Genomic DNA, 27,293 nt, shown 5'->3' on the forward strand with positions numbered 1-27,293 from the left:
GCTAAAACGCTGCTGGAGTTCAACACCGTTTTAATAATGAAAGCATCATTACTTACAGACATGAATAAGGGAGATGGGAGGCCAGGCAAAAACAAGCAAAACAGGAAGGTGAACGTAACAATGATAAAGCAGGGTACTGTGGATAGTGTGGGTCTGTCTTGTGACTGACTGACAGAGACACTGTATGAGTGAGCAGTGCCTGTGGGTGTCCCAGTGTTAACCTCTGCACCACATGGACTCTGCATGTTCCACCTGCACCTGTGCTGGTTTCCTCTAGGTACTCAGATGAGCTTAAAAGAACAGTGTATAAGATAAACTGCTCCAGTGTGGGTGGGGTCCTGGTAACCCTAGCCATGTCCCTTGGCTTGAGGAACCTCTCTTAGTCTGACCCCTCACCCAGGACCAGTTTGCCTTGGGAGACCCTACCAGGGGCGACTTGCCCCCAGAAACATAGCTCCTGGGATCTTGCGGGTACACCAACCTCTGCACCACAATAATGATTCATGGAGGGGATCTTGTAGAGTCTATGAAGTTTATGAAAAAAAAAAAGCTTGATTACTGTTGCCTGTATACACTCTGATAACATTCAAAGAGGTCCATAATAACTTCTGTATCTTCCTTGGATGGAAAATGCATATATAATATAGTGCCAAAACACACAATACACTAATAGATTTGCCAACTTTAAACAACATGATAAAGGTTTGTAAAGATAAGGGTTTAAAACTTGTATATGCAGTGAAGCTGGTGGGATCAGGTCCCATTAATGTGGACCTATGACATAAGTTTGAGTTTAACTCCCCGCTGATTTTGTTTCACAGATGAAAGATCAAGAGAAACAATTATTGAGCTAGAGTCACAAACATGTATTAAAATCAACTCTTGCAAAGCTTTTTTCTGTGGCTCGTGGGACCAGCGGAGACCTCATTTACACAGGGCTGTGACATTTCATGTCATCTGTGATAATACAGGTATAAATTTCTTATTGGAATATCATTGCTAAAATGGACTGGTTCTACTGTACTTTGAGCACTCAAAGCACATACAGCATGCCTCATTCACCCACTCACATATTCAATTTAGTTTCAGTTCAATTACATTGTATTTATATAGCAGCAAATTACAACAAACAGTTGCCTCCAGGTGCTCTGTATTTTAAGGTAAGAATAATAATACAGAGAAAATGCCAATAATCAAAACAATCCTCTATGAGCAAGCACTTAGCAACAGTGGGAAGAAAAAAGTCCCTTTTAACAGGAGGAAACAGCAGCGTTTGGGGGAGACGACCTACACGCCCTTCTTTCTACACCTAAGTGATTCACTTCAGCGAATCCATCAGAGCAACTTGCCCAAGGATACTTAGGCATGCAGACTGCAGCAACCAGGGATCAAACCACCAACCTTCCTATTAGTAGATGACTCCATCAAAGCGCAGTAAGAAAAGGGTTCCTGCTGAAGATGGAAACAGCAAACTTGTTTCACCGCTCGCTATGACAGGAAGAGCAAAACAGTGGATGGAAATTACTGATGCAGTTACATGGAGGAAAAGCAGAGCTCTAAACAGCTGGTTAAAATCTAAAAAAAAAAAATTTCAAATCTATTCTGTGACAATATTGTGCCGCTCCTGGCAACTTATAAGGTTAAGTTACTTTAAGTCTTAAGCAGTCATGCAGAGGCTCCTTTTCTGCTTACAGCTGACATGCTCTGTCACTACTGTTGCACTGTAATGCTGCTGGCACCTGGGTTGCTGCCTGCAAGAATCAAAATGTCCTTTTTTTAGTATTGTCAGAATTATTATTGCAAATATTCTTGAAATATCACGATATGATGGCAAAATCTACCTAGAGTAAACTTAACCTGGCCTGAGTAACAGATAATGGGTGGATACATTAAGGTTACATGGTCAGACACAGAGTTCTGGAACAATAAGTCCACACTTGTTAAAATTGCATCAATTCATTTTATACAAATGTTACTGCTTAGAGCAGGATCGCAGATGTCAGTTGATTTCACGGCTCGCCTGCAACGCGAACACTGAAGTATTGTGTATTTGTCTGTAAAGTACAGTTTTCATGACACACAGTAGCAAATGTGTCTGATTAGGAGGTCTGAAGCCTTCAGATGACCCAGTTCAGACTGACTCCCAGCTGCAGGTTTTTAAATGGGGAAGAGAGAGGGGCAGGTCTGTGTGAACCTTTGTGGTCAATCGATTATCCGAGTAGATTATGGAGGCTGTTGTAGGCTGCTTACAGAGCATTATGAGAAAAAAAAAAGACTGCACTGAGCACATTTTAAAGGAAGAAAAATCTGCTTACTGTCAGCACGTCCCTACAGGGAACGTGTCATTACTGAACTGCATGTGTTTGCATAATCATGGATTCACAGCAGAAGGAGGCAGATTTGATCTGAGGCATAAATCAAGTTTGCCACCAGGTAAGTTTTTGTTGTGACGGTCTTGGCACCTTTTTGTCTGCTTCCTCTCTTTTCCTTCATCCTACTTCCAGCTTGGGGTCGTGTCCTGCTGGCAGCACAGGCGGTGACAGTGTACGGTCTGAGATATGCTTTGTTTCCTTCTCAGGGTCCTGCTGATGATGGGAGTGTTGTTCTGCTGCGGCGCTGGCTTCTTCATTCGCAGGAGGATGTACCCGTCTCCTCTGAGAGATGAGCCAGCCTTCAATGTCTCCTTCACCAGGCACCCCGTTACCACACCAGGTACAGCAGGCAGGTGCACAAATTAAAAAGTGGCGAGATCAAACTAAATAGCACTGGATGCATATTAAATACACAGAGCCTTATCAGTGTATTCAGTCTCTCAGTGCCACCAGCTGTGATGCTGCTCCCCCAGGAGAAGCTTGTGTTCACCAGCATCATTCAAATCTTTAGCATCACTTTGGTCCATTTTTCTCAGTAGAGTAAGTTCAGACAAACTATCCTAATCCTGCTCATTGTGCTCAAGAGTTCAAACATCAACTATGGGTGAGAGTGGGCCAGCTAATAATTTCGCATGAATAGAATTTTACTTTGTGTCAGTCAACCAAGCAGGAAATTGAATGGAGCATTGCAATAATGGCAGCAGTGTAAAACTCCATTCTGCTGGCAGACCAGATAATGAAAAGGTGACCCAGGGGAGGAAGTTATTACTTGTTTTTCTCTCTGGTGAGCTCCAAAGTAAAGTCAGCATCACCCTGCTTCTTCTAATCTTTTCTGACACTCTGCTTGTTTAAGGCTCCGGGCTGAAGGCAGAGAGATAAATACGGAATCAGTGATATAACTGTGGTAGTGAAGAGAAAAGAGAGGACGAAGATCACCTCTCAATGAGGTACTGACGAGGACCTCCAGCAGCACTGTGAGGAATCATTTTGATCAGGATATATCCTTCAACAGGCACATTATATATGTAGCACTACCTTCATTCATATGCCCAATATTGCTAAAATGAGAAACATCCTGTCTCAGAGTGATGCTAAGAAGCTAGTTCATGTATTTATTACTTTGAGGCTTGACTATTGTCATTTTTTGTTATCAAGTAGCTCAAAAAGGTCCCTGAAAAGTCTTCAGTTGATCCAGAACGCTGCAGCGAGTGTTGGGTAAATGGTAAATGGACTGCAGCTTTTTTACTGTACTTGAGCTCTCATAGTGTTTTAATTCAGTTTGATTTATATAACACCAGATCAGAGCCACAGTGGCCTCGAGGTGTTTTATAGTCTACAGTAAAGACCCTACAATGATAGAGTTCTGAAAGACAGACCATATTTCTTCCATGTTAGCTTCTCTTCATTAGCTTCCTGTTAGCGTCTCCTTACATACAAAATCTTAAATACCTCATATAACCATATTATCCTAACAGCGCACTTCGCGCCACAATTTTGAAGTTAGGCTTCAAACCTTCCTTTTTGATAAAGCTTTTATAGTTATGGTTGGACCCTGACAAAGGGTCACCTGGTCTGAGGCTGCTGGGGGCAAATCCCTTTCACTCTGTTTACACACCACTATTTAATCATTAGTAATTATTAAACTTTTGCTCTCGCTCCTGTAGCATGTCTTTTGTCCCGGCTCCCTTGTTTTACCCCCAGCCAGTCACAGCAGATGACCCCCCCTCCCTGAGCCTGCTTCTGCTGGAGGTTTCTTCCTGTTAAAAGGGAGGTTTTCCTTCCCGCTGTCACCACGTGCTTGTTAATAGGAGTCGTGACTATTTGTTGTGAATTAATAAAATTGAATTTATTTAAATTAGAAGGACCAAATTTGGCTGAATTTCAGTCTGAGGTCTCATTTTAGTGAGAACATTTGTATATAGCCTGGAAAGCGTTTGCCTCGGGGGAACTGAGTATCGCTGCTGTTAATTCACTCTGGAGGGTTCTGAACTTTATTTTACTGTTACTCTGGTTTTTGAAGCACTGATTCCTTTGCAGTATTAACTGGATGTAAATAAATATTTGTTGAGCTACGACTCTGAGTAACATCCGGGCATTTGTCAGTGACTGCTGCAACCTATCAGAGGTTAGCCATCAGGGCTGAAAGCAGAGCTCACCTTCTTGGCTAATAGTAACTTTGAAAAAGGTTCTTCTCCTATAGCTTAGGAGTGAAAGGACTTCTCTAATTTTATATTAACTGGACTAAACTTCAGTGTACAGTTGTTTATTTTTTAAACTTGGGATTTTATAAGAAAACCTGAATTGAGGCTACATTTGAATAGAAACCAACTGTTTTTTACTCTTTGCAGTTTCCCAGCAGCCAGGGAGCATGCAGGGCTTTGGGGTGAACGGAATGACCGACCCAGGGATTACCATGACACACCCAGCATACCCGCCGCAGCCTGGCTCTGCCCATATGATGATGGGTTTCTATCCACCACCTCCATCCTACTGCAACCATCCACCTCCACCCTACGAACAAATATTTAAAAACAGTGACAAGAAATGATGTCTGCAAGGACTTGGCGAGGAAAGGAAATAAGGGAATGTGGCACTGAGGCTGAATTATCAGGAAGTTCAGACAAAGAGGAACACGTGGACGCTGTAAAAACTGGAAAACACACACTCTCCTGCCCCGTGGAAAAGACTGAAAGAGACACAATAACCAGTCACTCACTCACTCTCCCTCACACACACATACACACACACACACGCACACACAGCTTCATCTGTGAGGCCTCCTTTCAAAGTTTTGTGGGTCTGTGTGTATGAGCCAGCTTACAAATGCTGGACAGATGATTTTTTTTTAAAGGCTCTTCTAAGAAAAGTGAAAAATATTTACGTCAAATTCCATAATTATAAAAACAGCTGGCTGTTAGAAGGCTCCTTTTCTAACCAGCATATTACTGCAGCAGCTGTTTTTGCATCATGACGAAATGGTCATTTTATATCACAGGTGTGCAGCCCGGTTACGCAGTGACATAACGAGCAGCTTCACCTGAACACATTCATGTTGTCGCTCTTCTAGCGTCACATGTTGATTTTTGGTGTGACGGGAAACAGCGTGTCACATATGTTTGTAAAGGAGTTCCTCTGACACGTGCCAGCCGGCACTGATCTGATGACCCTGTTAGCACAGTGATTAGTGCTTCAGGTACATGAGGCTGCACACGTGTAAGAACAGGAACATCTACGGTTATTTTGGGAGCAGCGTTGGTGCAATTACTCAAAAAAGTAATTACTTTTATTTTAAAAAAAAAAAAGTCATGCATCATATTACCTATTTGTTAAATGAAGAAAGTAATTTGTTACTCTGCTTGTGTCACATAATTAAGTTAACAACATAAACCTTAGCCTACAGTCCCACACTGACACAAATTCCTTATCAAATGAGAGCACGCACACAATTTTTCTAGTAGTTTTTAACAACAAACACCAGCCAAAAGAGAAGAGCGCTTCACACTGAGATGTGGAGTGATTCCACTGCAGAAATAAACACAGGTAGAAATAGAAGCTATAAAGCTGCGAGTTTGACTCTTCATCAGTGTTACAGTTTGTCGCCTGTTGAAATCCAGCTGTGACGGCTTGGCTGGGGTCAGTACACGTCATCATCCTGGGTCCAATGTTCTTTGCTGTTAGCATGATTTTTAGGACATTATTTTTTCTTTGTTAGTTATTAAAAACACAGTTTTAAGTCAAAGATGGTATTGTGTGTGTGTCAGTAGGACAGCAGTGCTAGTCTCAGTATTAATGACTCAGCATGCCTCCCATTGTTTCCTGCAGCTGTTACATTGCATTTGTCTAGAACCAGAACCAAGAACCCAGAACCAAGAACCCAGAACCCAGAACCAAGCATGGCCACAAAAACAGGCTTCACAGCACCACAAAGTAGATGAGCCCAAAAGTGGAACTGCTGACAAGAGGACCTAAACCATGAAAGTCATTCATCTTCATGACTCACCCATAACTACAGAGAGACAGAATTAGTGATGTGGAAAAAAAAAAAGCTTCATGTAACGCTGTTCACAAACCACAGCAGCGCACCAGAACCCTGCAACAGCATGTGCCAGGTCAGAGCTGGTTAGTACAGGATGCAGATAGTGACACACTGTGTGACTGTCTTCTACTGTGACAGGATCTGTAGAATCAGCCTCTAACACTAAAATCCTAAATAAACAGCTTGGAGAGGAAGGGGAGACATGGCTGCCTGACTGATGGTGCGCTGATGGAGCTGCAGCAGTGATCCTCTTCTGACTGTCTTCTTCTGTCAGACCTGCTGAATCATCGTGTGCAGGGAAACTGTAGGAAACTGTCTCTTGCATTCAGCTTGTTTCTGGATATGAATGGATCCGTGCACTTTGTAAATGTGAATCAGTAGCTTCAGACTGGCCTGACTTCGTTCAACTTTCCCCTTTAAGCTTTTCTTACAATGTTTCTTTTTTCTTAAGATTGCTGCAGCATGCATCAATCCTTAGTTTTGCTCAAACTGCTAAAACTGAAGCTACAGATTTAACAGGAGCTACAAAACGACTTAAAACAGACCTAAATTATTATTTATTCATTTGAACTATTTATGCACTTTCTTATGTAACATTTTATTTATATTTGAGTTGTCTTTACACATCATAAAGTATGATGTGCAATAAGGTATGTGATCATAAAGATGACGTGAATCCTAGGTTATTCTTTCTGGCTCAGTGTTTTTGCAGATCTGTGAGTGTTAAACAGCCAAATGCTCTCAGTCCATCCGGCCTGTAGCAGAAATGAGTGAAAAAAGGTGGACAGAGCACGCTGTCACTGCACTGCCAACAGGAAGCTCTCCAGTGAACACGCTCTGTGCCTGTGTTGAAGGACATGGTCTTTAAAGGATACTCCACATATGTAGTGGTTCTTTTTCATAAAGACCATTTTTTTGGTATAAACGGATCAAAGCAGCAAAAGTAGAGATATGTATACTTTTATATTCCAGTGTGGTTCGGCGCCAATTAATTTTAGTTACACAGTGCTGTGAAAAAGTATTTGCCCCCTTCTTGAGGGTTTTTTTTTTTTGTGTATTTGTCACATTTACATGTTTCAGATCATCAAACAAATTTTAATATTAGACAAAGATAATACAAATTGAGTTTTTAAATGATGATTTCATCCTAAAAATTTTTTCCTCCTTTGTTAAATCGCACATGCAGACCTGATTAGTGCCTGTGATACTATTTAATGAAGAAATCCCTTCAGCAGAACCCGTCTGACACAGTGAAGGGTCTCAAAAATAACCCATCACCATCTAAAGAACAGATGAGAAACAAAGTCAATGACAGCTGTCAGTGTGGACAGGGATACAAAGCTCCACAAATGGAGAAAACTTGGAACTGTGGCGAAGCTTCCCAGGAACCAAAATTACTCATCCAGGAGGTCACCAAAGAAGCTAGAACCACATGTGAAGTTGCACGCCTCACTTGTCTCAGTTAAGGTCAGAGTTCATGATTCAATATGATTCCAGAATCCAGGTTTCTACAAACACAACCCAACACAATTTGTGTCTCCTCCCAGGATCAGATGGGACTGCTTGCTTGATAGGCAAATGTATAAACCACTACACTATAGAGCCACTGGCACAACAAATACAAGGATCAGGTACAGAAGTACTTTGTGTTTGAGGTGGATGATGTAATAATAATGTTAACATTTTAAATAAATGGTCTGCTGTGAGTCTGTCAGTGATCAAAACAACATTTAATAAAGAAGTGTTTAAGTACAGGGGAAATTGTTCTGGTAACAAATTGGGCATCAAGAATCGTGTACCAACCACTACATTTATAGTTTCAAGATATCCCTACTTAAAAATGATTAAATATGTTTAGCTGTTTATGTTGAAGGCTAAAACCAAACTGAGAATTACGACACGGATTTGGGAAACTGCTGCTGTACTCGATCCCTGCTTTAAAATCCTGCCGGATGTTTTTACAGCATTAGAATCATTAAGATTTCCAACTGTTTCTTTTATCTTCAGCATTCTTCCACTAACAGTATGAGGAGATCTGTAGGTGCGGGGGCAGAGGCCGCTGCGGGGACAGTGGCCGCTGCGGGGACAGTGGCCGCTGCGGGGGCAGAGGCCGCTGCGGGGGCAGAGGCCGCTGCGGGGCGTCATCAAGTGACAGGATAACAACAAGCAAAATAACAATTCTTAAACTGTCTCAGACCAAAATATCCAATCACATCACAGAGTGCAGTCTGATAGAGAACAAAGGCTAAACACAGCTCACATGTGCTTATTTGTTGTTCCACATTGCCTGTGTTTGTAAAAAAGATGACATTATCTTCAGCATGTACATGCTGATTAGCTAAAGAACAGAATAACTAACTCCTGCTGGTGAAGGTACTTATTGTAAATTAGTGATTAAAACACCATCCAAAACTGCCAGATGTGGCAGTTGCTAGGAAACAAGTTGTGAGAATAGCTAGGGGTGTTAAGATCTGCAAGCAAGTTGTATGGTAAAACACACTTTTGTTAATTCCAAACACAAAATGAAATGTCATAACTTTTGTGAGACTTGCTCTGAAGATCATTATCACAAGTTTCATGACAATTGGGCAAAATTTGCAGCTTGTGAAAAATTTGTTTCATTTTGCATAAAAATCCAAAATGGTGGCTCGATCAATTCAGTCAACATCCAAACTGCCACTTATCAGGACCTCTGACAGCACGAGCTGACACACAAATGCCATTGTAAATCTGAACACACAGACGGCTTTAGGGGCTGCCACAGACCCACACAGGAGAGGAAACACGATGATGATGACATAAGAAAACCTACAGTCACCATGGGCGCCCACAGCCTCGCTCCTTTGTGTTGAAGAGATATAAACTGAAGTTTAAGCAGGACCGGGCTGTGCTTTCATTTAATACCAATTTGTGCCATAAGATGGTACAGCGAATCCATCTGGCATGTGACTAAGAACCTATTTTTATTTACAAAAGCAGACTCTGCAGAAGGGAAAAGCTTCTCAAGGAAATCAGGGCATCCAAAAAGAAATATTAAACGTTTATGCACTATGTAACCTCAGCACTCAGCAGCTCCGCTGTGTAACTTTCCATCGTGTGCCACTTTGTGGCTGATTGTTGTTGGACTCTATGTAAAACGATCCTTGTGGTAATGAAATGTGATAAAGATCAGTTAAAAATGATCAATTATCTCAGTGGTTTTGTGATGCTGTGTGATCTTTCTTTGGCTTCTAAAGTAGGGCGCACCAGAAAAACGTACCAGCATAAGATGGCAAGTTTAATCCCTAGAGGAGCTTCATCAGTCTTTGGCCTCTGTTTATGAATTTTCAAACACACTTTTAAAACACATGGGTGGCTGCAGCTTTGTCATGTTTTGCAATTTTGCAGTCTGTGCCCTGCTCCATTTTGAATATTGTTTCATGAGATTTCTGAGAGGATTTGACTCCAGCTACCACACTGAGAACCTCTGCAGTGTCTACATACACCTGTGTAGAGTTAGAGGCCACTTCTGCTCTCAGTGTGAGTGCTGGGCTCCCACAGGTAACCAGTAACAGGTGTTAGAATCAGTCTGGGTTGTTTTTGGTCTCAAGCAGTCGGACTGGGAATAGACAGCACAACATCAGAAAAGGTATTCAGTTTAATCATCTCAAACTATGCAACAGGTACTGTAATTAGTGAAACATTTGACCCTGACTTTCAGGCTTTCCACATAACAGAATATTACACATTGTGTAATATGTAAATAAACTTCTAATAAGACAGGATACTGACTTGTGTCATCAGTGAAGGTGATGAGTCCAATCATATACAGTTGTGGTCAAAGGTTTACATACATACACTAATTGTGGGTATGAATATTCTGATTTGGGGCTTTTAACGATTTCTTTAATCTGTTCTTTTTTTCTATGGTGGAATGACTGAGCAGCACACATCTTTAGTGACTTTAAAAACATGATGGATGCACAAGTTTGAAATTATTTTGGATTTTCTCTGATCCACACAGGATCAGAAGAATACATACAGGCCACTAAGATTTGGCTAAATCTCCCTTAGCAGCCATCAACAAGCTGCTGGCAGAATTCTGGCTGCATCTTTGACAAGTCTTCTTGGCAGAATTGATAGTCCATTTAAATTGGTTGGTTTCATGGCACTGGCCCGCCTTTAAGCACAGTCTACAAATTTTCTGCAGGGTTGAGGTCGGGGCTTTGGGAAGGCCATTTCAGCAGCTTAATGTTTCAATTCCAAAACCAGTTCTGATGTGTTTGGAATCATTGTGTCCATCTGTTTAGCTGCTGCTTCTATATTATTCTAACCAGTTTGTGTAAGGTAGCAAACAGCCAAAGAGTACAATGCTACCACCACCACCATGCTTGACAGCTGGTACAGTGTTCTCAGGTTTGAAAGCCTCACCTCTTGTCATTGAGGCAAACGGCTCAATCTTTGTCTCGTCTCACCATAAAACTTTTCTACAGAAGGCATTTGTCACGGCCGGAGGGCCGAAGCTCTAAGCGGACCCAAATGCAGACGTGGCAGATATGGCACTTATAAAAAATTGGCAGTTTATTAGGTACAGAAGCTTCTAACAAATTATTATGGTTTTAGCATTTCTTATTCCTGGTTGTAGTAAAAGCTTAACTGGAGAGAAAAACACAACAGAACACTGACAGTCATGGACAGAGCCCAGATCTCAACAGTACTGACAGTTTCAATAAATCACTGCAGCTATTTTCCCTTTTCCTAGCAAAATATAAAGAAATGAGGGATGGCTTGACTTTTACACCATACTATACATCTTAATGATTTCAACCAAAAAGTTAAATATGGATTCATCACTCCATAAGACCTGATTCAACTGATTTCCAGGGTCGTTCTAGTGTAATTTGGCATGTTTTAGCCTTTCTCCCTGTTTCAATCAGATTATAATCCAAAACAGTCACATATTTGTAGAAAAATGAAGCAAGGATAATAAAACACAGTTAACAAGTGGTACACAAGTTTTATTCAGCTTTATTTTAAACAAAACCAAACCCTGTGTGATTTCTGCCACTGTGTAAGCACTGATTTAAAGCAGATTAAGAACATTAAAGACATTTTTCTTGTTGCTGTAATGTTGCTGAAGCCCAGGAGTTTAATGAGGAAAAATAAGCACACACACTCATATGAAGTCTGAGGGCAAATCAATCACAAAAACAGTAATACAGGTCAAAAACTTGGTATCTCTCTCATCATGTCCAGTGTCTTCAGGACACACATCACAACCCCACACACTGGAGCATGGAAACACACCGACAGATTAACATACACATTTTTTACAAGTCACATTATCCTCATGCAATGACATTCATCACCAGATCTCTGCAAAAGAATTAGGCATTTATGTGCATTCGTGTGCTGTCGGGATCAGTGGATGAAGTGTAAAGGTATCAGTATAACTCCATGTTGGTACCACACAAACCATGACCTGAACAACTGTGAGCTGGCAGATCTGAAGAAAAAAAAGCTAAGCAATCAATGACTTGAATGATAAAGGGAGGAGCTTACATTACTTTTTTCTGACATATATGTTAAGGAAAACAATAAATTGAAGTGAGTTTATATTAAGCAATTCCTGTGGCCCAGAGACTCAGGCCTCAGAGTGCACTCAACACCTTTTTCTACTTTTGTGATGATATGTAGCTGAAGCTAGCATGTCAGATTTAGCTAAAGCTAGCATGTGGAGAAACCAGAAAAAAGATGATGCACCTATGCTAGCTCCATCAGCACAGTGTGACTTACAGCTCATAAAGTGGTCAGCTTGAGAACAATGAGCTACTTTATACTTGTTAATAAAATGAAAGATGACAAAGACACATAATGCCTGCTATGTGATCAATACCCGAAGAACTCAAACAGCACATCTAAATACAGGAAGAAGAACTACTACACTGACACACAATGAGGCACCAATAGCCGATAACAGTGAGCATGCATAGGCATAGAAAGCTTTAGTTCATTTGACACGTACACTTTTTCACATACACACACACACACACCTGCTCTCTTGGCCTAAGTGCTACAATATTAAAGGCTGAGTGCTTGGGGTGTGCTCCTGTGTCCATGCCTGCTGGCAATATACTGTGTTGATGAGGAGCCATGGGGTCCACGTGTTTTTCTCAGCACAGGACAGAAGAGTTCTGACAGCGTTCCTGCGTCTTCAACAAGAGAATAATATTCAGCACAATGGTCGTGTTCTGTCCACCTGCTTTTATGTTTACTGGATTTACATAAGTCAACCTGTAGTTTTGTCCAAAAACATTCTCTGCACATTTTCAATCACACACAAAAAACTAACTACATCTTTAATCCAGTAATGAATAAGTTTCCTTTTCCAGTCTGAATATTGTCACTATTTACTCATGACAAAGGCTGAAAGTTTTATAAAAATACACTGCTCAAAAATGAAGGGAACACTTGATCATCGCAGGATAAAACAAAGTCAATCAAGCTTCAGGGAGATCAATCTTGGAAGCATAAGCTACTGTGAACTAATTTCACCTGCTTTGGTACCAATGAAAGTGACAACAGTGGAAAGGCAACTAGAAGACAAGCCCCCAAATTTGAATGGTTTTGCAGGTCACAGACCACTGCTCTCTTTTTGTCCCTTCTGATGGATTTTTCCCTAATTTTGTTTTTCGTGTGTCCATGTTATTGGCAACATGACATGGGATCTGCAGCCCATTTAGGCTGCATAGTTCAGCTTGTCTCCAACGGTACAGCCATACGTGCCGTTGCAAGGTTTGCTGCATCTCGCAGCACGGTCTCAAGACTGGCAGAGATACCAGGAAACAGGTCGCTACAGAAGGTAAGCTGAACACAGCCTCCATGTGGGTGGCACAAGGACCCAATGTTGTTTAGTGGGACCTCACAGCCACTCAAGTTTCATCTGTGGCTGTATTGGGGTGGCTGTAGCTCAGTAGGTAGAGCAGGTCACCTACTGATCGGAAGGTCAGCGGTTCGAATCCTGGCTACTCCGGGCTACATGCCAATGTATCCTTGGGCAAGATACTTAACCCCAAGTTGCTCTCCGACCGTTCTGTCGGAGTATGAATGTGAGTGAATGTTAGTTAATTAAAAGCACTTAGCTTCATAAAAATGGAAGTGCTTGTATGAATGGGAGTGCATGGGTGAATGTAAACAGGTTGTATAAGTGCTTTGAGTGCTCATACTGAGTAGAAAAGCGCTATATAAGAACTAGTCCATTTACCATCTGCCAGAGAACACCAGAACTGGCAGGTCCGTCACACAGACCTCCATGTTTGGTATCAGGATGAAATCTTGAGATCAGCTGTCAGACTTCATGCTGGAGTAGGCCCTGGGTTCCTCTTTGGTCACGACAGTATTCCTATTCCTGGCTCGAGTGTGTAGGCGGTTCCTGATGCCACTGACAGGCCTTCACACTCCTTAGACCTGAATCCACCTGAAATCCTCCTGAAAGTTGTGCACTGATGCATCCGACACCACCAAATAGCACCACAGACGGTCCAGAAGTTCACAGAGGCCTTGATCCAAGTCCAATGGGAGATTATGAGGACACCATCCATGAGGAGCATGCCCAGACATCGTCAAAGGTGCATGCAGGCTCATGGGGACCACACATACTACTGAGCCACATTATGACTCAAGTTGGATCAGCCAGTGATTTTCATTTTTAACTTTGATTTTTGGTGTGATTCTGAATCCAACACTTAAAGGGTTGATGATTAAAACGTTTCCACTATTGGTACATCATTTTGTTCTCAGGAAAATTACAAAATGTGTGTGTCAAAGATTTTCAGCATGACCATTTCATTCAACAAGATCCAATGTGTGATTTAAATGTTTAGGTAATGTGTGTGATTTGTTGATTATTTATCAGCTGTTTGTCCTTATTAAACATGATTCTGATTGGATATTATTGCCATTGGTCATAGTCATGTGACCTATCACGGGTGACTTAAGATGGCGCCGCCTGGTGTTTCACTGATGAAGAGCATGTGTGCTCGAAGCGTTTTACACTTTTAGATGCAATAAACAGAAAACTGGAGTTCTGCAAACTGTTTTTTTTTTATTTAAATGTTCCCTTAATTCTTTGAGCAGTGGACCTCCTTGCCAAGTGTGCCAGTAAAGTTGACTTGAGAATACTGAGCATTCCCTTCACCTCTCCATCATCCTCAGTCACATTGGCTGCCAGGTCAAAATTCAAAGGCAGGGAAACAGGAAGCTTCAGGGTTTGCCATCTCCGACAGATAGTGGATGGTTCCTGCCATACCTAAGTGGAGAAACAGCCGTTACTGCCGCATACACATTTCAGCATCCACCAAACACAACTTTTCTAGAGCAAAAAACTCCTCAGACAACCAACAGATTCAACCGTTCTTCTTTTCATGCAGCAGTGCGTTGCTGCACCAACTTCCCACACTTGCATGTGGGAAGTTTTTTTATGCCCAGAGGCTACATCTGTGTCTGGTACCTGGAGTGGATGTTGTGGTCTTATCTGATCATAACCATTTTACTACCAAATAAATGCCAAATGCTGATCAAATTTTGTATCAACAACAAAGACGCCTGTGTGCATGTGGCTAGGTATCTCTCCACCACACAGTCCTAAATCTAGTTTCACAGACTGTTAAATCTGTGACAGTATTTTTAGAGTAGATGTAAATTAGGTTAAATACATGTAAGTGTTTAATGTCTACTTTTAAGGCCATCCACCAATAACTTCCTGGATTTGTTTTATGGCAGAACAATGGAAACATTATTTAATATCTCCGTTCAGATGTTGCTACAAACATCACCTACATAATACATTTACCAAGTAGAGAATTACACATTTATAGCGATTTGAGCAGTTTGGATGAAGGTCAGACAGCCTGTGATGGATTTACAAACACTATTTGAACAATTTGAAGCCTCAAATTTAGCTCACTGGGACCCTAACAGACCCTTTACATACTGGAAGACGTGATGTATGTGACTTGGCAAAGAAGACAAACTCTACTAGATGAAACATCGTTCTTCCAAAAAAACATTCTCTCATTTGTTCTGATGATGACGGTGGAAACATTAGTCCAAAATTTCCCAATGCTGGCATTCAATTAGGTTGAGATCTGGTGACTGCAAAGGCCATAGCAAACAATTCACATTATTTTCATCCTCGTCAAACCATTCATGAGTGCACTACCATCCTGGAAAGAACCACCCTGCTCAGGATATAAATTTTTCATCATAGCATAAAGATGCCATAAACATATGACCAGCAGCCTGGACCAAATCATCCAATCGAGCTTACTGGATGGCTTCCTGTATTCACTATATGGACAAAAGTACTGGGCCACCTACACAAGCTGCTCAGCCATGGAAACCCACGCCATGAAGCTCCCAGTACACAGTTTTTGTTCTGGATTTAATGCCAGTGGAGGTTTGATTACTTTTACACACTGCACTCTTCAGGACTCGGCAAAACTGCTTTGTAACTTTTTGTGTCTGAGTTACTGTGGTTCCTAAATGCTTCCGCTTTGCAATAATACCACTTTAAGTAAATGGACTCATTCTTATATGGTACTTTCCTATTCGAGCACTCAAGAGTGCTTTATGCAGCATGTTTGCATTCACACACACATTCATACAAGCACTTTTTTCTAAGTGCTTTCTGTCTAACATTGTTGATGGTGGAATATCCATGAGGGAAGAAATTTCATGAACTGACTTGTTGCAATGGTGGCCTCCTGTTACAGTACCATGCTCAAATTCAGTGAGAATGACCCATTCTTTCATACATGTTTGCAAAGGTAGACTGCCGGGCAAGATGCTTGACTTTATACACCTATGACAAAGTGACTGAAAACACCTGCATTCAAATATTAAGAACTGTGACTGAATAAGCCCATATAGTTTACATTTACTGGCAAATAACTAAGATTAAAGTACTGACCAAAAGTAATCATGATTAAAATGTATCCTTAATTTGGTATTACATTAATTTGGTATAACATAAGTGTGGAAACTGAAGGAAAATATCATCCATTAGAGCTAAGTGAATAATCGCTAACTTTATACAGACAGAATTACTGAGGTTGCTGTATGCAGTAATTAGCCTTAGATGGAAGAAGAGGAAGCAGCAAACTAAACATTCACAAACAAATTACAGCATTGTTATTACATCAGTTAAGAGGAAATGGTTCTGAGAAGACGAGACAAAGAAAAAACAAAGAGCTGTTTTCATCAGTGCAGTGAAATGTTAAATCAATAAATATTTGGTACCTTCAAAAAGCGAGTATGGTCTGTCTGGGATACGACACCCATGCGTCCCGTAGTCCAAACACCACTCAGCAAACTGGAAGAAGGAAAATCAATATTATATCCATAGTAATTAACTTCTTTAAAACAAAGGGGTCGAAGGTGCTCACCTCGCAACTGGAGGGTTGCTGGTTCGAGTCCCTGTCCCAGCGCATGCTGTCATTGTGTCCCTGGGCAAGACACTTAACCCACATTGCCTAAGCGTGAATGTGGTTGTGTGGTTGGTGTTTGGTGGTGGTCGGAGGGGCCGTAGGCGAGAACTGGCAGCCATGCTTCTGTCAGACTGCCCCAGGTCACCTGTGGCTACACTAGTACCGTATTTTCCGGACTATAGAGCGCACCATACTATAAGCCGCACCTACAAATTTTTTGGAAAAAACTGGAAACGTACATATATAAGCCGCACCGGGCTATAAGCCGCTGGTATCTCCGCCGCTCTCGGTTTTCCACAATTACTTGGCACTCAGCAGAGGGGGACAGACAACCCCAAATTTGAGTTATAACAAGTCAATTCACCATTGATTCGTTCACGCCGAGCTTACGTGCAGCGGCTCTATTTCCCTCCTGTAGTGCCAGGTCGATAGCCCTCAACTTAAAAGCGGCATCATAGGAAGTTCTTTTTGTGGTTTCCATGATGAGGGAGTTTGAAAAAAATCTCTTTTGTGCCTGCTGCTTGCACTTGTTGGCGCTTTCTTCTTTGATTTCCAACTTTGACGTCCCATGATTCATATCCTGCTAAAGAGCCCCCTGGTGGTTAAAGAAAAATCCACAGAAACGCCGCACCGGGCTATAAGCCGCATGGTTCAAAACGTGGGAAAAAAGTAGCGGCTTATAGTCCGAAAAATACGGTAGTTTACCACCACCAGGTATGACTGAGGTGTGAATGAATAGTGCATGAAATTGTAAAGCGTCTTTGAGTATCTTGAAAAGTGCTATATAAGTATAATGCATTATCATTATTACACATGTTAAAAAGCCCAACTTTTAAATAAACAAGTCTACAGCCTGGTGCAAGAATAAACATGTTCTGGTCTCTATAGCTAATGATGGATTGACTGAGCTAACCAAGCAGAAGAATGACATCACAAATCCCGCACTCGACACGCTTCCAAATATGGTCACAAATCCTCTTTAGAAAAAGCTCACGAGACAGAGCTCTATCCATTAGAGCTGGGCAGTATGACCAATAATTTATATCATGATATTTTTAAGATTCTTGCCGTTCCACAGAATATCATGGTATTATTCTCCCTAGCAAGTATTACGGAGCACGTTGTATGGCAGTGTAATTTTTTACATATGCAGATACTGGTGTTTCAAAGTATTTATGTTTCACACATTATTGTGTGCCACGATAACACATGTTTAACAGCTGCTGCGTCATTTGATTAGAAATGTGAGTGAGAAGGCTGCACAGTTAATACAGGTCTCTTCTCAACAGGAGTCGCAGTGCTTCAGGTGTCCAGCGCTAACACACATTTAAAACCCTTGAGAAGTCACAGCAGACATTTTGTCTTGGTCTTACCCTGCAGGCGCGGTGCAGGTATTTCTCCTCCTTGGTGAGCTTGTAGAGGGAGAGGAAGGCGTAGCCATTGCCAGCAGTGCCATGGCAGATACCGTAGCCTTTTCTGAGCAGTCCTCGCTGCCATATCACTTCAGCGCAATCTACAGCCTCCTTCAGGTACTTTTCCTCTTTAAACACCTGGCAAGACAGGATGGAGCCAAATAAATAGTCAAACCTTGGCTTCTTAGCAACTATTGCCAACTCATAACACATGAGATAGCTTGAAATAACTTAACCACTTTCTAAAATATTAATTACAGCTCAAGGGTACAGCTCAAAGCATCTTCAACACAAAGCAACCAGCAGGAAGTACAGTTACCAGTCAAAAGCGATGCTACTGCAATTCATAACTGAGCTGACAGACGACCTATCAGGCATGTATGAAGCTGACAAAACACAGTGTGAGGGGAACGCAGACCTGACAGTGTCCCTGATTAGACGTGATTATAGGAGCCAGGCTCCCACGGCTGTGTGAGGTCCCCAATAGCTTCAAACAGGGAACAGTGCTTTGAATTGCAGCATCTACAGAGCTGCCATGTAATGCAGAAGAAAGTAAAGAGACGGGTGACAAATTGTACCCAGCCCCCAAATCCCCCTCCATCACTTTCACCTTCTAGCTGTAACAGAAACCTCAGCTAATCAAAGCTCGTCTACTACGACAATGGAAGAGGAAAACAAAGAAGCCTGCAATCCACTGTCATTAACCTGCTGAGATTCAGCTCTCCCAGTCACAGACCTGAATACACTTTGAACTAGCAGTTATATACGTTTCTGCTGTGCTCTAAGGACACACTGATAGCTCATGTTCTGATTCAGAATTCTCCTTTTCTTCTCAAAGCATCTACCCCATACCTTTCCTCCTTATCCTGCGAGCTACTCACACACAGCAAACAGCAGGGTGAGGTGGTGCTCTCTATTTTGACTGGAAGACAGCAAGGTACAATTCAGCTGTCATAGCTACCAACTATATCCAATCCTATCAACCCGAGTATATGCGGCATACAGCTCTAATGTCATCAGGAAGTGGTTAGCTACATAGCATGGTTAAAATAACAACTTCAGCCAAATATTATTGACTTTGTTATTTTGCATGAGCTGATATTTCTCCAATGAGAAGTGCTGAATAAAACTCTGATACAGCTAAAGTGAACTTTAGATTTGTATCTTTGTATCCTTCTGTGATGCTCACCAAAGTCCCGCCACAAGTGGTGATAGGTTCGAAAATTGCAGTTGTTTTAGGAAGTGGTAACTCAATACATTAAATGTCTGTATTAAATGGATGTTATCCTGCCTTACTGAGTCTAAATAAAAGGTTGAAGCAGTGTCATCTTCATGGATCAGTAGGAAACCTGCCCTGTATCCTTAACACAGTATTCATCTTTAGAAATTTGCAAATTAACATCTAAATAAGCCTGACGTCTTTTTGAAACGAGCCTTGTGGACTGGCTAAGGTCCAATATTGTTTGAGGAAATGATTTTCAGGTTACCCCCCTGCTGGCGATTAAAAAGAATACAGTTTTAAAGCATTTCCACACTGGCTTCACTTTTCAGACTCAGAAGCTACATTCATCTTTTACAACCCAGTTTAGAAAGAAAAAAAAAAGTTGGGATGTAAATGTAAATGTGTAAAATGTAAATAAAAACAGAATGTAATGATTTGCAAATTTCTTGAACCCATATTTTATACAACAGAACACAACATATTCTTTGCTGTATTTTCTCTTTCATGATGCACCAAATATTTTGAGCTGGTGAAAGGTCTGAACTGCAGGCAGGTCGTTCACCCCGACTCTTCCTCTACTGAGCCGTGCTGCTGTAATAGATGAAGTATGTGGTTTTGCAATGTCTTGCTCAAATATTTACGTCCTTCCTTGAAAAGGATGTTTTCTGGATGGGAGCATCTGTTGCTCTGAAACCTGTATATACACCTTTCAGCATTGATGGTGTCTTTCCAAATATGCAATATGCCAATTCCATAGGCACCCCTGTACCATCAGAGATGCAGGTTCTTGAACTGAACACTGACAGCAAGCTGGATGGTCCACTTCCTCTATAGTCTGAAGGATGCGGCATCCATTGTTAATGTTTACATGTGGCTTTTTCTTTGCATCCAAGCGAAACTTCCAGAACCTTTGGGACTATAATTATGGCATAAAATGCCTCCTGCTGTCAGATGATTGCCAAATTGGTCCAAAGATTACACTCATGGCTCCCACAGCAGAAATCTGGCACAGTGCAAGAGAACATTAAGTCCTAATAATGGAGCATCTCAACAGGAACAAATTAAAGGCTTTACCACAGCCTTCAAAATCACTGACATGACATCACTCCAGATCTGTGTAAAGAGCAGTGCATGATGGTTTAAGAACAAGATGGCTCTTGCAGAACTGGAACAAATCCCAAAACTAGAACTAATCAGGCTTGCTGTCTTACTAGAAATGCTACCAGCTTTGCTTCTGTGCAGGAGACAATCACAGCCAGTAACAGCCTGCCACTTCCCTCTCTGATAATTATTATTCTTACTCAGTGAAACAATTTTATGGACAGGCTCATGTTTTCTAAAATCATCATCCAACACTCAGTTTGCTGTTCATCACTGTAAAACAGAATTACATCAGTGGGAGCACAATGTGTGCATGCAGTACAGTTTCAAGAGCTGATCTGAAATCTTCCACTAACACAATAATGGCACAATTTTTGTGTGTTCTGTTAACAGGGAAACAGTGTTAAGCATTTGTTCACTGTGGGGGAAAAAAACAAAACATTATCTCATTAGTGAGAGAAGAATGCCAGAATGGCTGTGAAGTGGTTCCCTAATGGACCAAGAAAAGAAGAAATTAGCCTACAGTGTACTACTATGGTAAGTGTTTGCAGCCAGGCATATTTCCATTGTAATGTGCACTGTTGTTTCATCAGTAAAATGATCATTTTTCTTCAGAAAACTTACATAAATGGCAAATACAACATGCCTCACATACATGTTTAACACAATAAACTGTTTATGCAGTGTAGAGCTGTGCCACAAGGTGCCAGTGTTGTTTGGGTGTGGTAAGACGGTGGATGCTGACCACAGAACTCTCTCACCTTATGGGCCATGATAAGCATATGGATAACACCAGGTGCTCCATGGCACCAGTGGACTAGCCGGTCACTCTCATTGCTCAGGGATGACGGGAAGTTTCCCGAACGAAACCTCTTGTGGCGGACGTAGTCGATGCTGGGGCGAACCAGCTCTGACAGAATATCTGGATGGACTTTTGCTCCAGGCTAAAGAGAGACAGAGACTGAGTTTAATTTTAACGTAGCACAAAAGGTCAAGAAATTTGAATTTGGTCGATTATTTCTATGCTGTAACGCTGCTTCTTGGCAATAAATCTGATACCATTTAAAAGTCTGTTTATTTCTCCTTAAATGGTGCCACATCTGTAATGCATTTGTGGGTTGAGCAGCAGAGTTGAGTATTTGGGTTGAGCAAAGAAAAACTTGCTCCTCTGTCAATGCCAAACAGCTTATTCTGCTATTGAGATGAGATTCTGCAAACAGTGGCAAGCCCATATCTTCACAGTCTGGGGCCGAACTCTATCCTCTAAGGTGACAACACTTGTTTGTTTTTTAATACGGGCACACTATGGCAGTGGTTAGCATTGTTGCCTTACAGGAAAAAGGTTCCTGGGATTGAATCCCGGGGCTGTTTGGGGCGTTTTTGTGTGGAGTCTGTATGTTCTCTCTGTGCTTGTGTGGGTTCTCTCCAGGTACTCCTGCTTCTTCCCAAAATCCAAAGACATGCATGGAGTTAAGTGTAAATGTCAATCTGTTAGACCTGCAATAGACTGGCAACCTGTCCAGGATGTACCCCACATTTCACCCTGCCACAGCTGGGATAGGCTCCAACCCCCCCCGTGTCACTGAACTGAATGAGCAGAAGAAAATGGACAGATGGATGGATGGATGATGGCCAGCACTGGACACACAAGACCTGTCAATTTTTTCATTTAATCTAGGAATAGAAAAGGGAATATTAATTTTTCTATAATTTTTGTAATTTCTGAAGAAAATCTGCAATAGACAGGGATCTGAAATTGTGAAGAAGCAGATTCTTCATTTGTTAAGCTGTCATCATTACACACCACTGTGATTGGCTCAGGTGTTTAGGACAGATGATATAACTGATGTGAAAGGTTGAGAGCATATCTATTATTGTGTCTTCATTTTTATGTCCTTTGGGACATCACTCAGAGAGGCTAACAGTTCGTGTACTGATTTGTTAATGTGGCAGCGCAAATAAATGTACAAAGTACCAAATGCCTGTATGAGCATTTTTTAAACATCTTTGTTTATTCCAAATATAGTAAGTATGTACTAAAACAGAAATAGACCAGAAATAGTTCATTTCTGTTTCAGGTCTTAATATCAGATGTAGTCTTTGAACACAACATGATGAGCCCAGCTTGGTGTGCAATATCCTCCACCTCCAGTGCTTTGCTGGAGTTGACATTCAGATCAAACTCCTCTTAAAAATGTTGACAGGAGGGCTCATGTTTCCTCTCTTTACTGAGGCCGGCTGCAACAGGATAAAACTGAGTAAGAAACACACAATGTCTTTAGGAGCAATGGACAGCCAAACACTAGCTAATTAGTTTACCCAAACTTTTGACTGGTACTGTATACACACCAATCAAGCATAACATTATGACCACCTGCCTAATATTGTGTTGGTCCACCTTTTGCTACCAAAACAGCCCTGACCCATCAAGGCATGGACTCCACTAGACCCCTGAAGGTGTGCTGTGGTATCTGGTATCACGATGGTAGCAACAGACCCTTTAACTTCCATAAGTTGTGAGATGGTGTCTTGTGTGATTGCCTTGGAGTTGGCCTCCAGTGTTGTCTTCCACAGCCCCACTGAGTTCCTGATGAATGTTATTGGCACACTATTAGACTTGTACAGTTTCAAGCACTCCAGTGTCCATGTGTAGGGCATTGAGTTGTAGGCTATCTTGTAGTCAATCCAGGTCGTGCTCAGAATTTTGGTGTACTGCTCTATAAACCCCAAGATGGTGCCTTGACCCTCCAGTGTTATAGTTGGGATACGGATGTGGTCAGTTAAGTAGCAGGGGCAGCTGTCAATCAGTTTCAGCTGCTTTGGTGTTAATAAAGTTAACAATTGGTGCACTAGAGGGGCAGCAATGAGACAACCGCAAATCAGAAATTGCTTTAAAGGTGGAGGCCACTGACATTTTTATTCTTTCCTCATTTTTTCTGGTAGTTTTTTCACTAGTTCTATATTTGGCTAGGGTCAGTGTCACTACTGGTAGCATGAGACGATACTCAGACCCTACACTGGTAGGCCAACTCCTCCAGGATGGCACATCAACATGTGCCATTCCCAGAAGGTTTGCTGTGTCTCCAGCACAGTCTCAAGGGCATGGAGGAGATTCCAGGAGACAGGCGGTTACTCTAGGAGAGCTTTTTGGACCATAGAAGGTTCTTAACCTCTCAGCAGGACCAGTATCTGGTCCTCCTGGGTTCCTCCTGGTGCATGCCTCTTGTGGTGAGAGAGTATGCAGGTAGTTCCTGGAGGATAAAGGAACTGACTGGACCCCACGCTCACTTGACCAAAATCCAATAGAACAACTCTGGGACATTATGTTTTGGTCCATTCGACTCCACCAGGCTGCACCTATGACTGTCCAAAGAGCTCACTGATACCGTAGTGCAGATCTGGGAGGAGATCCTCCCATACAGTACCTTTGGTCCAGCTTCTGAACTGTGTATCACATCCAGATATAAATACCTGGAAATAAAAGCTCATATTCATCTGTTAATGTCAAACACAAAGGTTTTCAGTTATGGTAAAAATAAAGGGACTGGCCACACTAAGAGTGTATATACAGAGCGAGAGATAATATTCACATATTTGCATCTATCCTTATGAGGATGATCGAAAGAGGACTCCGGACCTAATGATCAAGAATGCTGAAAATGAGAGGGTTAAAAAATGATTCACTCCTGTGAATATAGCTGAACCTGATGGAGTATGACAACAATGGGTGGCATCTATTGCAGCATAGTATCAGCACACAGAACATTTGGGGTGGGCGAGGTACATGCTCTACTGACTGCCCCTCTAGTTTTGTTTTGTTTCTTTTTTTCCTGAAATCAGAGCCTGAAACACTTTAAAAATCAGAGCAGATGTTTAACTGATCTAAAATGGACTCGACGGATACTTTAATGGATGTAGGAATGAATTATTAATATACAACAAGATGGATTCTAATGTGTTAATGAGAACATCAGTGAACAGGAAACAAAACACAGCACAGTAAAGTCTGTGGATGGATTTCAGTGAACTAAACACATCGTAAAAACATAAATCAGACCTTCTACTTTAAATTTACCCTTTACTATAGGACTGTATCAAAAAAATGAATGGAAGCACCTTCATCTTTGTTACCACGGCACTGTGCTGTGTGGCGGCCTGTTGCAGCAGGTCTTGTGCGTTTTTGCTTTCTAATCACTTAGTCATTCTGGATTATAAATAACTGCTACTTTGTACACCTTTTTTTTCTCACTTCTGGTGTTTTTTTTGTTTTGTTTTGGATTTGTCTTTTAAACCAATTAAGAGCAAAAATGTGTACATATGAAACCTACTAGGTGCAGTAGTGTTTGTGTAACAAAACTACTTTCCAAAATAAATCTCATTTTAAAATATAAAATACAAATACATGGATATATTAAGTGTTTGTATTCTGCCTCCAACCAGCCACATTGCAAATTGCACCCATGCCTGTCTAGCAGAGATGCACTCGCTGCAATTTTCTTGGCCAATACTGATTTTTGCCAAACAAAAATAAACTTTTCTTCAATGCAAAACTTTGTTTTATAATAAAATAAATTATTCAACTTTACAATTTCCCCCAAATTGTAGCAAGTTACAGGATCTTCTCTCACTGAAAACAACTGAAAATAAATTACTCTGCTATGCTGCTCTACGTGTGCTGTGTGTACAGGAAACAGACCAGCTCATCATCACACATGTGGCAGGCTGACTGCCTGGTTACTAACTCTGAAAATATCCAATCTTTACTGTCCAGACTTAATTGTTATCTTTTAGCTTTGATTGTACTGACTTTAGTGTCAACTTTTCTCATAATTAGAGTATGAATTATTTTCTTATGGCCAAAAATGAACCGCGAACTGCCAAATTCTAATAAATTTACCTGAAATTTAAGTAAGCATTTACAGCCCATTTGAAGAAATACAGTATTCCCTCTATGTGTCTCAACACATACCTGAACTGAGCAGGAGTTGCTGTGGTGTTACGCAATGTTTACGCTAAGTTGCTAACTAGTTTCAGAATTACATTGCTGGAAAATTGATAGCCAAAGACTCCATCATTTTCCAGTTTCAATATAACAGTAACACACTGTATGCATCTCATCCTGTGACAGCAGTGATTAGTTCCAGCCCCCCTGCAACCCTGAATTCAATGTGTATGTATACGTATGTAGCTGTTAACAATATCCACTGGAATCTGAACCATGAACTCATTCTTTCATAATTCTTTGACGACGACACTTTGACAGGATTTCACAAATGAACTGCATTATCTCAGCAGGCAGCAACACTTATGTGCTGCCTGCCAACAGAAGGTTTCAGCTCCTCTTACTGGCTTTCAGCCTGAACCGTAACAAACGACAGACATTAAACAAACAATGACTTGCTGATTGACAGTTTTACTGGGTACCGGCCACCACTAAACACTAAACACCGTTCTTTCAAATACTGAAGCTTAATCATTCAGGAATTTTATGCTAAAGTCTATTTAAGTCTATTTGACTAATTTATAAGAAGTAAGACATTTTAGCCTGTTTTGATTTAACATTAAGGAAAAATGTTATCCTTCAGCTATAAAGTTTTCTTATACATTTTTCTTTTACTTACGTTCTGTCAGGTAAAATGAGATTTGTGCTCGGTGCTAACGGAAAATAACTGAATCTTATTTTATGTGTTTTTTTGAGTCAACAAACAGAAATCTTAGCTCAGACTGAACGACTGGTTTGGCTTTTGTGATATTAGGGTTAAAGTGACATCAAATCTTAGCCTTGAATGAAAGTCACACTATTTGGAATAAAACATGAATATATGGAAGAAATGTTTCTAAAAGTTGGATTTTGGATATACCAAAATTATACTAGAAGTGTAACCCAGAAACAGAAGAACAAGCTACTCTCTTTAAATGAAGACTATCATCAGCGAGGAGTTCAATGCCTTCCAGTGTTTCTCCATCACTAAATGTAGCTACACTTCCAAATTTCCTAATAACTGTACAGAGACAAAAAATCTCAGGCTTAAATCGGTCTTTTAAAAACCCACTCAGCTTACATACCTGGATTAGCATGTAATAGATACCAGCCAGGCCGTGGGCAGCACCGATGTACTGCTTCTTGTGCCACTCATAGAGGAGTGGGCAGCGATCGGTCTTCTTCTGCTCTGCTGACAGGTTCTTACCAGATTCCACGATGGCTGTGACCACCTGAAGTTTGGAGAGAGACAGAGTTGGGAAAATGATTAGAAGAATAAGGTGCCACAGAGAATCAGACTAACTAGCAGAACCTTCTTATTCACATTTGAAACTCAGAAATGTAACTCTTAAATTTAAGGGTAGAGTAGCTGCTTCTAGAATTCACTTCAGAATTACAAAACAAGGCACTTGCAGTTTTGTTCAAAAAGTATAAAAAGGCATCGTCTCAGAAACACCTGTTCTAGTGTTGCAAGATTATACTTAACACACTTGATTTCAAATAGTTTGAGATCGGACCTCCAACTGATCAAACTGTATGATGATTATGAAAAAAAACGACATAAATGTGCTTCACAATAGTCACATCAGAACACATTCATGTTTGTTCACTTATGTTTGAGGAATGAACAACCTCTTTGACAATGACAATGCATTTTAATTAACTGCAACAAATTCCTTCAATTATGCATCAGACTACAGGAA

The 27,293-nt window shown here is 41.1% G+C and overlaps 2 protein-coding genes across 2 annotated transcripts in view; one reads left to right on the plus strand and one right to left on the minus strand.

Moving 5' to 3' along the window:
- Positions 1 to 8,435, plus strand: part of vopp1b (VOPP1 WW domain binding protein b) — a 31,107-nt gene extending 22,672 nt beyond the window's left edge. Inside the window, exons 4-5 of the mRNA XM_030757195.1 lie at positions 2,579 to 2,712; positions 4,721 to 8,435. Coding sequence (XP_030613055.1) covers positions 2,579 to 2,712; positions 4,721 to 4,920 — 334 coding nt within the window. The 3' untranslated portion in view covers positions 4,921 to 8,435. The remainder of the gene's footprint in view (positions 1 to 2,578; positions 2,713 to 4,720) is intronic.
- A 2,960-nt stretch (positions 8,436 to 11,395) lies between these two features.
- Positions 11,396 to 27,293, minus strand: part of lancl2 (LanC lantibiotic synthetase component C-like 2 (bacterial)) — a 28,066-nt gene continuing 12,168 nt past the window's right edge. Inside the window, exons 6-11 of the mRNA XM_030757021.1 lie at positions 26,676 to 26,822; positions 21,371 to 21,553; positions 18,248 to 18,424; positions 16,687 to 16,759; positions 14,585 to 14,695; positions 11,396 to 12,599 (exon numbers count right to left, since the gene is read on the minus strand). Of these exons, the coding sequence (XP_030612881.1) occupies positions 14,619 to 14,695; positions 16,687 to 16,759; positions 18,248 to 18,424; positions 21,371 to 21,553; positions 26,676 to 26,822 (657 nt within the window). The 3' untranslated portion in view covers positions 11,396 to 12,599; positions 14,585 to 14,618. The remainder of the gene's footprint in view (positions 12,600 to 14,584; positions 14,696 to 16,686; positions 16,760 to 18,247; positions 18,425 to 21,370; positions 21,554 to 26,675; positions 26,823 to 27,293) is intronic.

This window comes from Archocentrus centrarchus, chromosome 20, assembly GCF_007364275.1.
Source record: "Archocentrus centrarchus isolate MPI-CPG fArcCen1 chromosome 20, fArcCen1, whole genome shotgun sequence".
NCBI lineage: Eukaryota > Metazoa > Chordata > Actinopteri > Cichliformes > Cichlidae > Archocentrus > Archocentrus centrarchus.